This window comes from Nelusetta ayraudi, unplaced genomic scaffold (genome assembly GCF_046127955.1).
Source record: "Nelusetta ayraudi isolate G7.1 ecotype Tasmania unplaced genomic scaffold, CSIRO-AGI_Nayr_v1 ptg000031l, whole genome shotgun sequence".
NCBI lineage: Eukaryota > Metazoa > Chordata > Actinopteri > Tetraodontiformes > Monacanthidae > Nelusetta > Nelusetta ayraudi.
Window position 1 is genome coordinate 216,249 of NW_027466081.1, and position 15,253 is coordinate 231,501.

The following is a 15,253-nucleotide window of genomic DNA, read 5'->3' on the forward strand; positions in this document are numbered from 1 at the left end:
GTACAGGCAAAGTAGCTCATTCTCTCACTCTCCCTCTCTCTCACACACACACACACACACACACACACATACACACACTGATCTGTCGACATGGGCGGAAGCCTCAGGACTTTTCACCGCAGCAATCAAATGACAAGGAATCAACAACGTGAAGTAGGGAACCCCACCAGCCTAACTTTTCTCAACGGGCGTGGTGTGGGTGAAAATGAAAACAAACAAACAAACACACACGGATTGTTTTGTCTCAGGTGAGACACAGTCATGGCCTTAGAAGTCTTCAACCTATTTTGCGGCAGTCTTTTTGCGTGAGGGGACAGAATAGAACATGACGTGTGGATACTGTGTTCGGTTTTATAGTCAGCAGCGGGTAGGGGTGGGGGAGAAGGAAAACAAAACGTACTGAGCGTGCTCATGCTCTAGCTAATAAATAAAGGAACATTCTTGTCAGTTATATATATATGTATATATAAAAAAAAGCCCTGTAAGTGCTGTGTTTGTCATTTGTGAAGAGGTACACAGGGGTTCCCGGTAAGTCTCCTCACCTCGCTAACCCCAAACACTAACGACATGAAGAACACGAGACAACAGGAGGACGGTCATAAAAACACACAGGTTGATCTTGATTTTGAGCGGGAACGGGGTTTTTTTTTTTTCTTCTTCTTCTTCTTCTTTTTCTTCTTTTACACTCACGTTGACATTCAAATTTACGCTCATTTTCTCTGCGATACAGTGACTTCACTCACTCGCCATGATTACAGCTAAAACACTGCGTTTGTTTAGTGAGTGGTTCCCTTTGTAATATTCTTGGGACACCACACGAGGGCAGCAGTTTACTGACTAAAAAAACAATAACCCATCTACCAATGAGCAAATTCTTGACGACCGACCCTGGGCCCAGCGTCCCGACCTGCTTGTCTGACAAGTAGCGAGACACTGGTAATACTCGACATTTAAGTGCTAAAACGTGGTCAATGTGTTTCCATAGGCAGGCATTAAGTGACTTCCAACAGTCTTTCATACAAAATATTTTCCCGTCTTTAAAAAAAAAAAAAAAAAAAAACCACACAAACGCACACGAAAGAAAGCATTTGAAAAAAAAAAATGCTGTGAAAAAAACAACATTCAGGATCAATGATACACACTTTACACCTGATATATGTCAACCCACTCGACTTTAGCCAAAATAAAAAGCTTTCAGTAATCTTGATGTATACTTTATAATACATGTATACAGGATAACATAGAGCAACAAAGCAAAAAAAATAATAATAAAATAAATATCTTAAGTCACCTCTTGAAAGTTATATATATATGTATATATATATATATATATATATATATTTATATATATATATATATATATATATATATATATATATATATATATATATATATATATATATATATGTACATATATATATATATATATATATACATATATATATATATATATGTATATATATATATATATATATATATATATATATACATATATATATATATATATATATATATATATATATATATTTGTTTGTGTGTGTGTGTGTGTATATATTTATTTATGTATATGTTTATTTATAAGTATAGCTTACTTTTGGGTAGCGGGTGTCACCAGTTTTGCGCAGCTGTCACCAATAACAGCTGCTTCCTCTTGACGGAACTAACGGAGGAGTGAAGTTGAAGTCGGTCAGTCAGTCGGCCGGCCGGCGGGTCAAAAGTGCGGCTACGTGTTGACAAGCAGGAGACACGTTTTGTCCTCTTTGCCTGTCTAGCCAAAAGAAAAGCCAAGAAGTGATGCACACACAGCGATTCCACTCTGACTGCCTGGAAAACCGGGATATCACAGTCGTAGTGAAGAAAAGAAAAAGTAGGATGTTGTCTTTTTTTTTTCTTTTTTTTTTTTGTGATACTCCTGCATCCTACGATAAGCCCCAAAATGGACATAACACCATGTTTGGAGATGTTTATGATTTTTTCTTTTTTTTTTTTTTCTTTTCTTTTTGCATATTTTGAAAACAGTCGACCAAAAAAAATGTTTTGCTTTAAAAAACAAACCAAACCAACAACAAACAAACAAAAAAAAATCCCCTCTGCATCAGATAAGAATGTCAGACACCAAATGTCACCATTAACCTTGACTTTAAAGGCAATCGAAAATATTTACAGAGTGGCGGCGGTGACCTTGCAGAGCTTGGCTACAGTATCAGTACATACAGAGAAGGAGTTTGGTATTTTGGATTAAGCAGCCATATTTAAGTATGATACAAAATAATACTTCAGCCCTCTGACACTGAGCCCTGACCGCTTTAAAAAAAAAAAAACAAAACAAAGAAATCTTTGGTTGACCAGTCCAAAAGCCCGATAAGACTTTCAATCCCTTGCTAACGTCGCAACAACTTGACTTTTTCTTCCTGTACGCAGAACCCTGCCGAGGAGATGGAGCTGCTCTCCCGCCCCGCCTGTCTGTCACACACAAAAACCACACCCTCATCCTGCACTTCCTCTGATCCATTCTGGATTCCGTCCACGGGAAAAAAACGAAAAGAAACTGAAAAAAAAAAAATAAAAATAATCACATGCACGCGGGAGCAGCCCCTCTTGGCGGAATACAGCGCACACGCTCTCTTTTGGTAGCGCACGTTTTAGCAAAAAACGAAACAAAAATAAAAAAAAAACGAGAAGAAAACGAGCGGCAGCCGAGAACAGGAAGTAGCCGAGAAGCAACCAAAGAAGTTGGAGGAGGGGGCGAGGGGAAGCGCGCCAGGGCCGTCAGGTTCGTCAGCCTCTCATCGTTTTTGCGAGCCGATCATCTTGGAGACAAAGTTGACGATGGCGGTGGCCGGCTGCTCGGGCTCCAGCTCGGCAAAGAGGTGGCTGACGTTGTCCGTTGTGCTTCCCTGCTTGCGAGCCACAAAGCCAAAGAGCCTGGAGAGGAGGAGAGCAAGGGTTTTCATTTGGATTCACTCTCGTCACCTACTGCAAATCGCAGTGTTTTCCACTAAAAATGTTCAATGTACTTTTTGAATTATTTACAACTATTACTGCAAACACAATGGGACAATTTCCTCTGTCACAATCAAAACAAAAATAGTTTGGACACTAACAGAGGTGGGAAAAGTATTTGCTTTCTTTACTTAACTACAAGTAAGGACACAAAAAAAATACTCTGGTAAGAGTAAAAGTACTGGTTCAACTCCTTTACTCAAGTAAAAGTAGAAAAGTACAGTTTTTTTTCCTATTAATGAAACAATACATTCATTGATTTAATTAATTTAATTGATTATATTTTGCAAAAATGAAAAAAGTTATGAAATAATAATCTGGGCTCAACTGACCAGAGGGACCAAAAATCCGATGTACTACAAAACAATCTCCTTCTAAAAAAAATATTCATTTTTTTTAATATAAAGTATATAATAGAGTTCAAATAGCTCCAGTTTAGGCAAAAAGGAAGAAGTACTTTTAACACTTTTAAACACAAAAGTAACAAGCATGTTTTTTCCAATGTAAGAAGTAGAAAGTACAGATATTTGTGTAGGGAGTAAAAGTAAAAAGTTGTCAGAAGAAGAAATACTCAAGTTAAGTAACAAAGTATTTATAAAGTATACCAGGGGGTTGCCAGTTCAGGTCCCACCCTGGACAAAAAGTATGAATCGCGGGCAGGTGGCTGGAGAGGTGCTAGTCTGCCTCCAAAGACACTGCCGAGGCGCCCTTGAGCAAAGGTGCGACCCCATTGTGCTCCATGGCCCACACCTTGAAAACCTCTCCATGCATTGTGTATGGGGCCCGTGTGCGTCTACTAAGAGTTTAATTTATTATTAATAATAATAATAATAATAATAATAATGATAATAATGATAATGATAATAATAATTTTATTGTGTCTTGTGTAAAATAACAATAAATGATTCTTCTTCTTCTTCTGAAATATGTTTGCAAGATTCACCAAAGTGTCGCACGTTTTGTTTGACTTACCTCACTGCGCCACCTTCAGGCTTGTTCCACCTGGAAGAATTTTGGGGGGAAATGTGCATAATAATTATTATTAACTCTGGAGACAAGGGGACGTTGAAAAGTGCAAAGCTTGCTGCAGTGTTTTTCAGGCTGCAGTATGCGAAAACCCAGCGCAGTAGTAACAAGTCTGAACTCTGTTGTTTTCACTTACTTCCTGTCCTGAGGATCGGTGTCGCAGAATGTGACAGTGTTGCCAGGATAATGTCGTCGGAAGAAAAGCCTAAAGGATCAATCAATCAATTAGTTTATCAATGACGTAATTAATCAATCGACGGGTAAACTAGAATTATTCAATAAATAATATGAATTATTTTAGCTAGCTTAGTTTTAGCTCCGTTAAAAGGTTGTAATATTACACTTATCTTTTTTTTTTAATATAATACTATTTATAATAAAGAATGGGAACAAATACTTAAAAATGAAAAAAGGCTAATTAGTTAACATGTACAGTTTGTGCTTATTTTCCATATAGATTGTCTTATTTTCTTATTATTTGTAACCCATCGCTAATTCCAGGAAACTGTCTCAATCTTTCTGTTTATTTGGCTGCTGTATTTTTTTTTAATCTTATATTGTATCACTTTGAACCCTTTGCTAGTTCTAAGAAACTGTCTGAACCAGTTCTGTTTTTGTTTTTTTTCTAGCACAACCAGTATGGTGCCAAAATGCTGAAAATCCGAACTTACTTCCTCTGGTTGTCGGTCAGCGTGATGCCCTGTGAGGACACCTTGAAGTGCACAGCGGTGGCAGTAGGTGGCACCGCTGCAGCCAGTGTCTCAGATATGGCCTTGGCGATGGCCTGAGGGCCCGTCAGGGACTCCATCTCTACAGAGCTGATGTAGAGCACATTGCATGCTGGGAAGAAAAACATCAGACGTGTGAGATGGCGGGGGAAAAGAAAATACCTTCAGTCTGAAATTTGAATTTAAATCGCAAACATCGCATATTGAGTCCCGCGGTTGACATTTTAACATTAGCACAGCATATTTTGTCTTGCACATGCACATTTTTTTTTTTTCTCTTCCATGCTGTCTGGAGCAAAGCTTGGCATTGGGCAACGGGTTTGAAGGTGAAAGTGGGGGAGGCGGAGGGAGTGGACAGGGTTCGAAAGAGCTCCGGGGATAAAAAAAAAATCCCTCCAAATCATTCCAAATAAAATCATTCTTCTTGTTATAAGCACAAAGCTGGACATTCAAGTTAACAAAACAAATCCTAAGAAAAAAAAAAAATGCATTTGCAGGTCCAGGAAATCACACCTCCTCACTTGTGCAGGTTAAGACACGCAGCGACACACAACAAACAGACAAAGGTGCACATTCCAGATTAAAGATTTTTTTTTTTTTTTTTTTCTCAAACAAAAGTGCACAGTGGTTTTTACCATGTGAATCGGCAGGGGCCCTCTGCACTGGGATAACAAGGACGTCACGTTGTCAGAATGAGGGAATACAGAGAGTCGATGCAGAAAACATCATTTGTTGGCTGATGACAGCCTGAACAGCCTGACCAGTGCTGGACAAGCGTCGAAGCGGCTAATCCCGGTAGCTTGATTCGATTGCATTTATTTCCCAGTGGGGGATAAATAGTCACAGTGTCTGTCCAGTCCTGGTGGTCAGATGACACGCAGCCCGTTTTGGCTAATTTAACCGTCATATGTTTTTACCTGCTCCTTGCTTGAGCCTTTCAGCCATTGGATTCACTGTGGCGACTTCCGGCGCTCCCTCGACGAGATCTGACAACCAATCACAAATCAACAAAGGCAATAATGAGAGACATGGGAAGAAACGTTGGCTTAGCTGCAGATATGTCGTTCTCAAGCAGCTCCCGGGGCCTAATATTCAATATGAACTATGTGCATATTTTACAATAACTGATTACCGATTGTGTTAAAAAAAAAAAAACTTTAACATTTAACACTCAGTTGAAAACTTTATCATTTTTTTTCTCTCTCTACCATTTACAGCTAGCAAATGTTGGGACAGACCTGCCGTGGGGATGAGCAGTTTGCAGGGCAGGGCCAGTGGCGTGATGGCGTGTTGGTAAACCAAGGCAGACAGGCAGCCTGGCAGAGAGACAACAAAAAAAGTCAGAAGAAATTCACTCCTGTTACTTGCTGGAAATAGCGTTCTTAAGTCAACAAGATGACAACTTTTAGCTTCAAGCAAATGGATGAAGAAATTGATCCTCAACCCACAATTGGACATGATTTAATTTCAAGAAAAAAAAAAAGAAAAAAAAAGCTGCAAGTTCTGTTCGTCGACCCGTTGATGGGCTCACACTTTAAGCTGTGCATCACATTAAGCACAGCACAGCATGTTTTGTACTGCATTGGCGACTCTGGCCGACCTCCAGAGTTGCGGTCTGCTCCAGGTTTCTTCCCACTGGGGATTTTTTTTTTTTTTTTTTCCCCTGGCCACTGTCGCGTCACGTTTGCTCCGAAAGGATCAGTTGGCTTCTCTTTTTGATTTTGTAAAACACTTTGAGAGGCCTCTGGATGTACTTTATAAATAAAAGATTAATTGATTGATTGATAGGCAGTTTCTTTTTCCAAGTCTCTTGACAGATTTTATCATTATTACAGACTGAAGTTGTGGGCGAGAGGCGAGCAGGTGGAGAGTTGCATCTCCCAGTAGATACACACATGGCCGACAGACCTCCTGACTAATTAGAAGGGAGATTAAGCCAGTCAAATACCATAACTGCAGCAGGATTTGAGGTCATGGATTTTATATTTAGATTTTGTAGCTTAGCATTTGATTGAGCCCCCGCCCCCGCCCCCTATTTTGGGGGGGATGGTCGCGGCTGGCAGGGTCACTCTTACCAAAGTAAGGCTCGTTGGGACAGCCCTTCAGCTTCACTCCTTTGGGGCTGCTCTCAATCAGGAAGTGCCTCACCAGCTCGTTGGTGAGGTCGCCTGTAATAGGAGAAGCGTTGACAGTAAAGCAGCTGATTAACACAGAGACGGTGCTTCATTACTAAGGTAGACGAACCATCTGTTTTGACGTCCCTTTGTTCAATCTGTCCACCTTATGATAAAATATTCTCATATTTCACATTATGTGAAGATTACAAACTCGCTGATGTGTTACTGGGATTCCATATGTCGTCGTTTCTTTGATTTGTTTTTTCCCTGCTGCACTTACCCTTCTTGCTCTGATGCACCGTGGGTGGAGGAGAGGCCACCTTCATGGCTAAGCCGTAGGCTCCTCGGAAAGAGTGGCTGTCCCGAATGACAAAGGCACCGGGATCCCTCTCTTTTAGCAGGCCAATAGCTGAAAAACAATGGGCGTCCACTCATTTATCACTATTTTTTTTTTTTTTTTTTACCAGTTCCACTCATGAGCACCTTTAAGTACTTAGCAAAGCCAGAGACTCTTCAACAGGAAGTACTAGAAGGCTTACAGAAGCACAATCAGTGGGCATTATAGACCCAATTGGTTCACAAGTGAGGTTAAAAAGACAGAACTTGTGAACTGGTGGGTCTTTCGGCTCTCACTAATTAACTAGACCACATTTTGACTCCGGCTAGCAAACCAGTGCAGACAGCAGAGTACAACAGAAAACTAGTAAGGGACAAAGAGATCAGAGAGGGAGCGTTGGTAATAAATACTACAACAGCTGGCTATACACGTGCGTCTATTCGCTATGCAGTAATCTGTTGAGGAAGTACAATGAAAAAACAAGAATGTACCAAGAACCAAGCAAAAGTACAGATGCAGTATATCCATGTAGCCTACATGAACACACAAGGTTATTTGGTCTTACCCTGGTCCCTGGAGATGTCTGGCTTGTACCAGAACTTGGACGTATCTTGGACAAACTTGACATTGAGCCTGCTTTCAGGGCTTCCGTCTGCAGCGAAAAAAAAAAGGTGATGACGGTCACATTTGAGCCTTTGCAGAGTGTAACGGACATTGTGTGTTCTTTATATGTGACATAGACTGTCTGACGATGTACAATGCAACTGGTGCAAGACAGTACGCCGCTCATTTAGGATGGATACTTAAAGGCTTAAATGGCATTACTCGAGTGAAGTGTGCTTTTATGCTGGTCTGAGAGAATGTAGAGTATTTGCTTCCTGTGCGAAGATATTAATGCCTTTTTTTTTTTTTTTTTTAAGATTGTTTTACTTGTAGGACACATCTTAAGAGGCTTGGAAGCTAGTTAATATTCAACAACATAGAGTAGCATTGAAGTTGGTTACCCAAGTCAGTCTGCTATGTGGTTGATGGCACTAATGCACCGTCAACCACAGTGTAAGTCAGTGTAAGTTTTTTTTGTTTTGTTGTGCAAATCAAATGACATCCTTACCAAGTGTATTGAACCTGGAGAAGTCGGAGAGAGTGTGGAAGTAGCTGGGAGTGCTTCCCCCACTCGCCGGGGACCTGATCCTCCCGTTGAGGGTGCCGTACGACAGCCCTCCGTTGGGCCTGTCGCCGCTCGACATCCGCCGTTTCTCCGGGAGCTGCGGCTGAACACCAGGGGCGGGGCTACCCTGCCGGAACCCTACGCCCGTTCCGATGACTCTCTCGTCCTGGTAGGGCGTTGGCGAAACAGGGAAGCAGGGCGTCGGCGGTCCCTGGTAGCCTGAGGAGCTGCTCTGCCGCGACAGGTTCCCGTGTCTCTCGTCTGGGGTTGTGTAACCGCTGTGCATGGGGTGAACGTCCAAGGTTGGGCTTCTTTGGGAAACCTGCGTCATAGACGAGTGGTGGCCCATAATAGGACTTCCTTGAGGGTTGCCGATAGACGGCTGTCGACCCAGCACGGGGCTACTCTGTATTGGCTGGCCGAGGGATGGCTGTCTGCTGAGGACGGGACTTTGCTGAGACCCTTGTCCCAAAGACGCCTGCCTGCTGAGGACGGGGCTTCCCTGAGTTCCCTGTGAGAGGCGGCGACAGAGGACGGGGCTGCCGCCGAGACCCAACACGCCGGCGTCAAAGCCATTCATTGGTGGTTTCTGCTGCGCCATCATTGGGCCGTCCTGATTGGCGTGGGGGTGCTGTTGGAGGATATGGTTGTAGTTTGGGTGGGTGAGGATGTCCGTTCGGTAACTCGCATGAGGGCTTCCGTGGATGGGCATCGTGTGTACGGGATTTGAGGCCAAAGGTGTGGGATCTGTCACCACATATTCCACTACAGGGGCGCTGGGACCAAGGTAAGAAAGTTGAGGGACTGCTGTGCCACGGTAGGCGGAGGTTGGAGGGCTGGAGTCAAGGTAAGCAGAGTTCGGGGTGTGGAGAGCTTGAGAAGGTAAGATGGGTGCATTGTGGGCGCCCTCTTTAGGCCGGGAGTGGAAGCTCACATCAGTAGTGGGTTGGGACGGAGTGTTGATACTGTGCTCCAAGAGTTGTTCGCTAAGAGGGAAACATATACAGGTACATCTCAAAAAATGCGACTGTCGTGAAAAAGTTTATCATTTCAGAAAGTGAATATAGGGCTGTCGAAGTTAATGCGTTAATAACGTGTTAATAACGCATTCAAACTCCTTTTAACTGCAATGCGCAATTAACGCCTGGTTTTCATCGGCGGTGCAGCGATTGTTTCGGGTCTATGAAGGGGCATAAATTTTAATCGACTGACAGCCCTTATGTTGTCCTTATGTATACATTATATATATATATATATATATATATATATATATATATATATATATATATATATATATATATATATATTTATATATAAACAAATTTATATATATATACATATACATATATATATATATATATATGTATATATATATATATATATATATATATATATATATATACATATATATATATATATGTATATATAAACAAATTTATTTATATATATAAAAATATATATTGTTGTTTTTTGTTTTGATTTGTCTTTTTTTGTTTTTAGATGAAGGGTACTCCCCTCAGAAAGCCGAAACAGTAGAGAGGATTTTCAACAGTTATTGGTTGACAGAGAAGAGAAGAGGAAACAGGTGGACCTGACTCACCCTTGTGAGCTGTGGATGGGGCTGCTGCTAGACAAGGGTGGATTCAATGAGTCAGAGGCTGGACTCGGACTCCTCCGCTGGCCAAAAGGCTCTCCCGGTGGGCTGGCGTTCCAAGAAGAAGTGGGCTGCTCACCACCACCAGCTGCTGACCTTGCCACAGACTCAACATAGGTCCTCGGTGCTGTATGGAAGACATTTGTTTTTTAATTGATTTATGCTAAAAAAATAAATAAATAAATAAATAAATAAAAATGTGTGCATCAGAGCAACCATTTCTTTTCTTGAATAAAAAAATGATGAGAATGAGGAGAAGTTAAAGACTTGCAGGTCCTGCTCAAACAAAGGCAACATGTTTGTTTGACAGTAGAATGTGGAATGGTCACATGAGCTATTTGGACAACATTGTAAGGCCACTGCAGCACGGCTGAATCTAAGGGATGGGCCTACTCAGAGGACATTAATGGTAAATTTGCCTGCAAAGAGGTTCATAACTTTGTCAAGCGCATGCTAGTGGCTTGGACACAGGCTTTTCTACAAACCTGAACTGAACAGAACAGCACAGCATTTAAAATAAAATGACTCCTCCTGGATGTCCGGAATGTCAAGGAAAACAAATGAAATGAAAATGAACTTTTATTGTTAGCTTTTTTATGGAAACATGAATTTGACTGCATCTGCACATGAATTAAAATAACATGAGGTGGAGGATATGAGAACCTTGGTAACAATGAACCGTGACACTGTGTATGGTGCTTACCTTCCCTAAACTCACTGCTCTCATCATCTGTGGTGCAACATTGGAGATAATCCACAAAAAACAATTAAGGAAACAAAACAAAATAGGTAGAAAGTGACGTTTGGTGCGATATCCTTTATATCTGGAGTATGGTCTTGTATAAAAAGCAGCAAGTTGTTTTTTTTTGTTTGTTTTTTTTTAACATTAACAAATTTGTTTACCCAGTTTTGTGTTCAAGAGGAAAACGATTCATTGATTAACTCGGCACAAACATAACTACCGTCAGTTGGCCGGGAATATAGTCATTTTAAAACACACACAAAAAAAAATAACAAGAAATGAAAATCCCTCCATTTCTCACTTGCTACCAAATGCTGTGATTCCACTTGTATGTGTGTTCACACTCACCTGAGCCAGTTTGATTCAGGAGGATCTCTGCTGGGTTGTGAGGCTTTAAGCCCAGAGCTGACAATGGAGTCTTGGCAAGACCAGGAGGGGATCGACCTGGAAAAGAATGAGCCAGTCATCAGCATACAGCATCACAGACAGGCTTTAAACAGGGTTCCTGACAGCTGCTGATTCTGCTTTAAAGGTGAAAACTGAGCTCAGGTAACATAACTGTAGCTATCATCATAGCATAAAACTCAGATTTATCCATCTTGATTGTTGTTTTGTTCTGCTCAAAAGGGATTACACAGCTGCATATTAACTGTAACATAAGTTAGCTATAGCATATCATTAATGCATAAGTACAGACATCTGCACAGTGCTACTGCAATAAAATAGCACCTGCATAGAAGTGCTCACAACAACATTGCCTTGATAAAAAAGACAATACACTGTGTTGTGCTGAAGGAAGGGGAGACACTTCCGCGACAAATCAGGCTCTCCAAAGCAACAAAGATGGAGACACACACATTTGTTGTCTTAATGATGAACTGTGCATTCAAACGCAACCTTTAGGACTGACTAATTACTAACTACGCACGAGTAAAACAGCTGTCACAAGATCACAACCACATCACAACACACATTGGAGGCACATGTTCAGAGGGGTGCGCTCATGCTTTGGTGGAGGGAGGACCATGCGTCAGAGGGGCGGCCGCACCGCCTGCGTCGATCAGCCCCGCGGGAGTAAAAGTCGGTGTGAAAACGCAAGCTGACGTGAAAAGCGGAGCTTTGGCTGAGCTGGACCCATATTTTTTGGGGATTGCGCCGAGGTTTCCAGTCCGAGAAAACGCTTCTCCCTCAGTGTCTTTGCGCGTTCACAGGAACTGTTTACAATGTTGCACACGCAAAAAGGTTCAATGATCTTTCTTTTATAATCACAATGAAGGAAGATAAACTAACCAAGAGAGGGGAAGGTGAGCTGCATTGACAGTCACGATGGAATCTTTCTAAACCTTCAGTCTCGAATTCAATTGATTTATTTTTAATTTAGTTTTTTTTTTTTTTTTTTTTACAGTTTTTCCTTTTTCGTCCTCCCGGCACGTTAAAAACAACAGGGAGGACCAGGCAACCTTTTGTGATGACAAAACACATGTTGCTAGCACAGCTATGTCTCCGAGCGATACATAACTTTTTCTTAAAGCGCCTGGGGGAGGGCAAAGCAGGGGTGTGGGCGGCACAGTGACACAAGGCAGCAACACAAATTCAAACGCAGGTGACATTTGCAACACGGAGAGCAGCAGCTGCTGAGACACCAGATAAGAAAACCGCTGAGGGTTTGTTTTTTGTTTTTTTTGTTTTTTTGGCCTTTTTCTTTTTGCCTTGTACGGCCACGGCTCTATGAACGTTGGTTTAACGTTGGTCATCATTTGTAAACATTTCAGAGCTCTTCAATAAACTGGTAATCTTTTATTTCCAGTTTTTTTTTACACTGATCAACTCGCAGACATACTGATGCATAACCGGCTGTAGAAACCAATAACCTGAGGTTTCTTCTCTTAACATATTGGCATCTGCCAAGTCTGCCATCTCTAGCTGTGGTGACTCTTGGTGTCCGCAGTGAGTTGCTGCTCTCCAGCTGACTTCACAACAAAACCGGTGCAGAACAACGGTGAGCGATGGGGTCAAGGGGGTCACTGGGTGACACAGGGTGAGAGAGGGGGACAGGTCGGGGGAGGGGTCTGCCGGCCGACCTTGTGGGATGGTGGACCTCTGATAGAGAAACGTGCATCATCCACTTACCAAAGAATCCAAATCAATTCTTTGCACTTGCAACAGTGTGGTCGCACAATGACACTGCGTGTGTGCGTGTGTGTGTGTGTGTGTGTGTGTGTATGTGGCAGGGGGAGTACAATGACTGACCGGCTTAACCATGCACCTAGTGAGGCCAAATACTGCAAGAGTGGTTTGTGTTGACTGATAGCAGTCAACTCTTTTGGCAAACTTGAATTCCTTTTTTTTTTGTTTTTTTTCCCCCAGTTAACGTTCAACTGGTTGATCTCAACGTTCAGTTTGTGCCTCGTCTCGCCGCATACGGCCTCGCTCCCTCTTTGGGAGATGGTGAGCGCAGAGTCGGTCCTAAAAATATGGTGTGATTTTACGACTAACTTTAATGGGTATGTGCTGAGGGAGATAGGCAAAAATACTCGATGAGGTAACTGATGAAGTTGGCCGCTGACGCAGTACCTGATGCATAAGACTCTTTTGAATTTGTTGGGGTTTTTTTTTTTTTTTTTGGTGGGGGGAGGGGGGGTGAGGGTTGGTGGGGTCTTCATCTCTTTTCTCTCTAGGGCAGAAACTTCTGAAACATTATTTTTGTCACTTCAGCTTCATCGTCTTTCCGTTACGTCCATAAAGCTGTCACAATTATTCACAAAAACACCTTATTTTGTACCTCGGACTTTCAGAGTGTTGACTGAATGGCCAGGTCATTTGTTTATGAAGCTAAAGATTCAGTCTTGAATCATTAGTTCAGTCATCAATTGTGCAAGAGGATTTAAAATGCACCCATGGGCTGAACTGAAAAGGCTTTTATTGGATTGGATTTTATTTTATCACTATGGGTGTGGTGCCAAAACTCTAAAGAGGCATTTTGAAGTTTAGGGGAAAATATCCTTGCTGCCTGAGATCGTTTCCATCATTTATTATCACATTTTAATCTTCTTCATTTCACAAGAGCTGAGTAACCTCACTGCCAGTCAATATTGTCGCGATGTAGTAATTTGCTATACTTGTAACACAGAAGAATCATTATATCAAAAGAAATGAAATGCAATACTTGGTCAGAATTTGATAAACAGTGGATTTTTTTTTTTTTTTTTTTTCTTTTAGAATTGACACTAAGTCTGAGCTCCACAAAGCCCTCGGTCAGCCACGAGGAGAACTTACACAGGTTGAAGTAAGGGGTTTGCGGCGAAATGGGAAATGCAGGGGTTTGGGGAAACGCCTCACCACCAACTGTGGGTGTCGGGCTGGCGGCGCTGCCGTCCATCTCCTCGAAGGCCTCGCGGTAGCTGTGCATGTGTCTCTGCAGGGGCAAGAACAACGGCATGACAGGGCAAAAATACACCACCGTGCCCGAAGGGCCAAAAACAAAAAAAAAAAAAAAAAAGCGAATGCAAGTTGGACGACATGACGGCGTTTCTCTACCTCCTTGGGCCTCCCACCGGGGTTCATGGCGATGGCGCTGACGAACTCCGGAGAGACACAGCGGACGGGCGAGCGCACCGGGGCGTCGGCGGAGGGGTCGTCGTCGGCCTTCTGTTCTTGGCTCTCGCTGGGGACGCGACGCCGGGGCAACGTCGCAGCCTCCTCCACTGATGCCGCGCGGGCCTGCACACCTGCACGAATGGGTGTTTACGTCAGTGCCTTCGACCGGAGGTTCTATTTTTTTTTTTTTTTAATCTATTTATTTTTTCTCGGCTCTTTGAGCAACCACTGCAGACACCGCGCACATGTTGGAGAGAAGAAGGCTGCAAAACCTTTGAATTTAGCATGCAGACACACTCGGTTAATGAGTGGTTAGTGGCTGGTCAATACAAAACCAATGAAATACAAGTGAATGAGTTAAGATATCCGAGAATTTAACCAAGAATTTGGGGATGGGAAAACGTTTTAAGACAAATACATCGTCGAAATCACTTCAAACAAAATGTACATTTTAAAGTGAAAAAGAAAAAGTCAAGCAAAAAAAAAAAAAATGCTACTAAAAGTGGACGTTTAAAACTTTACGCATTGTCAAGAGTCGAAGCAATAATTAATCACTGGTTAGTTTTTAAGTGGGACGTCTTCCTCATGTGAATAATACAGGGCCGGTCGGTGCAGAGTGTTGGGGTCGGATCGGGCTAAGGCTCGATGTGGCAACCCAGCCCATTTCAGTTAATGCAACTTCAGTTGAGAGAGGCAGACAAAGCAAATGGGTGAAAGCCAATAAGATCATGAAAAACAAAGAAAACTTTAAACTAATTGGAAATGTGGAAAATAAAGATAAATGCTAAAATTGCTCATCGCCGCCCATTTCTTTGGAATGAGACTGTGGGGTATGTTTATGCACACACACACACACACACACACACACACACACACACACA

At 42.2% G+C, this 15,253-nt stretch overlaps 1 protein-coding gene across 11 annotated transcripts in view; it reads right to left on the minus strand.

Annotated features, from left to right (window-relative positions):
• Nucleotides 1-1,489: 1,489 nt before the first annotated feature.
• The window catches only part of tns1b (tensin 1b), a 147,366-nt gene continuing 133,602 nt past the window's right edge, over nt 1,490-15,253 (minus strand). For 8 of the 11 annotated variants that reach the window (XM_076030704.1, XM_076030700.1, XM_076030707.1 and 5 more), the window contains 15 exons: nt 14,313-14,503; nt 14,052-14,190; nt 11,124-11,219; nt 9,980-10,160; nt 8,323-9,365; nt 7,777-7,863; nt 7,155-7,283; nt 6,833-6,925; nt 5,996-6,073; nt 5,675-5,743; nt 5,393-5,419; nt 4,701-4,869; nt 4,166-4,234; nt 3,976-4,005; nt 1,490-2,925 (listed from right to left, as the gene is read on the minus strand). In XM_076030704.1, coding sequence (XP_075886819.1) covers nt 2,787-2,925; nt 3,976-4,005; nt 4,166-4,234; nt 4,701-4,869; nt 5,393-5,419; nt 5,675-5,743; nt 5,996-6,073; nt 6,833-6,925; nt 7,155-7,283; nt 7,777-7,863; nt 8,323-9,365; nt 9,980-10,160; nt 11,124-11,219; nt 14,052-14,190; nt 14,313-14,503 — 2,540 coding nt within the window. In that variant the 3' untranslated portion in view covers nt 1,490-2,786. The remainder of the gene's footprint in view (nt 2,926-3,975; nt 4,006-4,165; nt 4,235-4,700; nt 4,870-5,392; nt 5,420-5,674; nt 5,744-5,995; nt 6,074-6,832; nt 6,926-7,154; nt 7,284-7,776; nt 7,864-8,322; nt 9,366-9,979; nt 10,161-11,123; nt 11,220-14,051; nt 14,191-14,312; nt 14,504-15,253) is intronic. The other 3 variants (XM_076030702.1, XM_076030711.1, XM_076030705.1) reach the window with 2 other exon arrangements.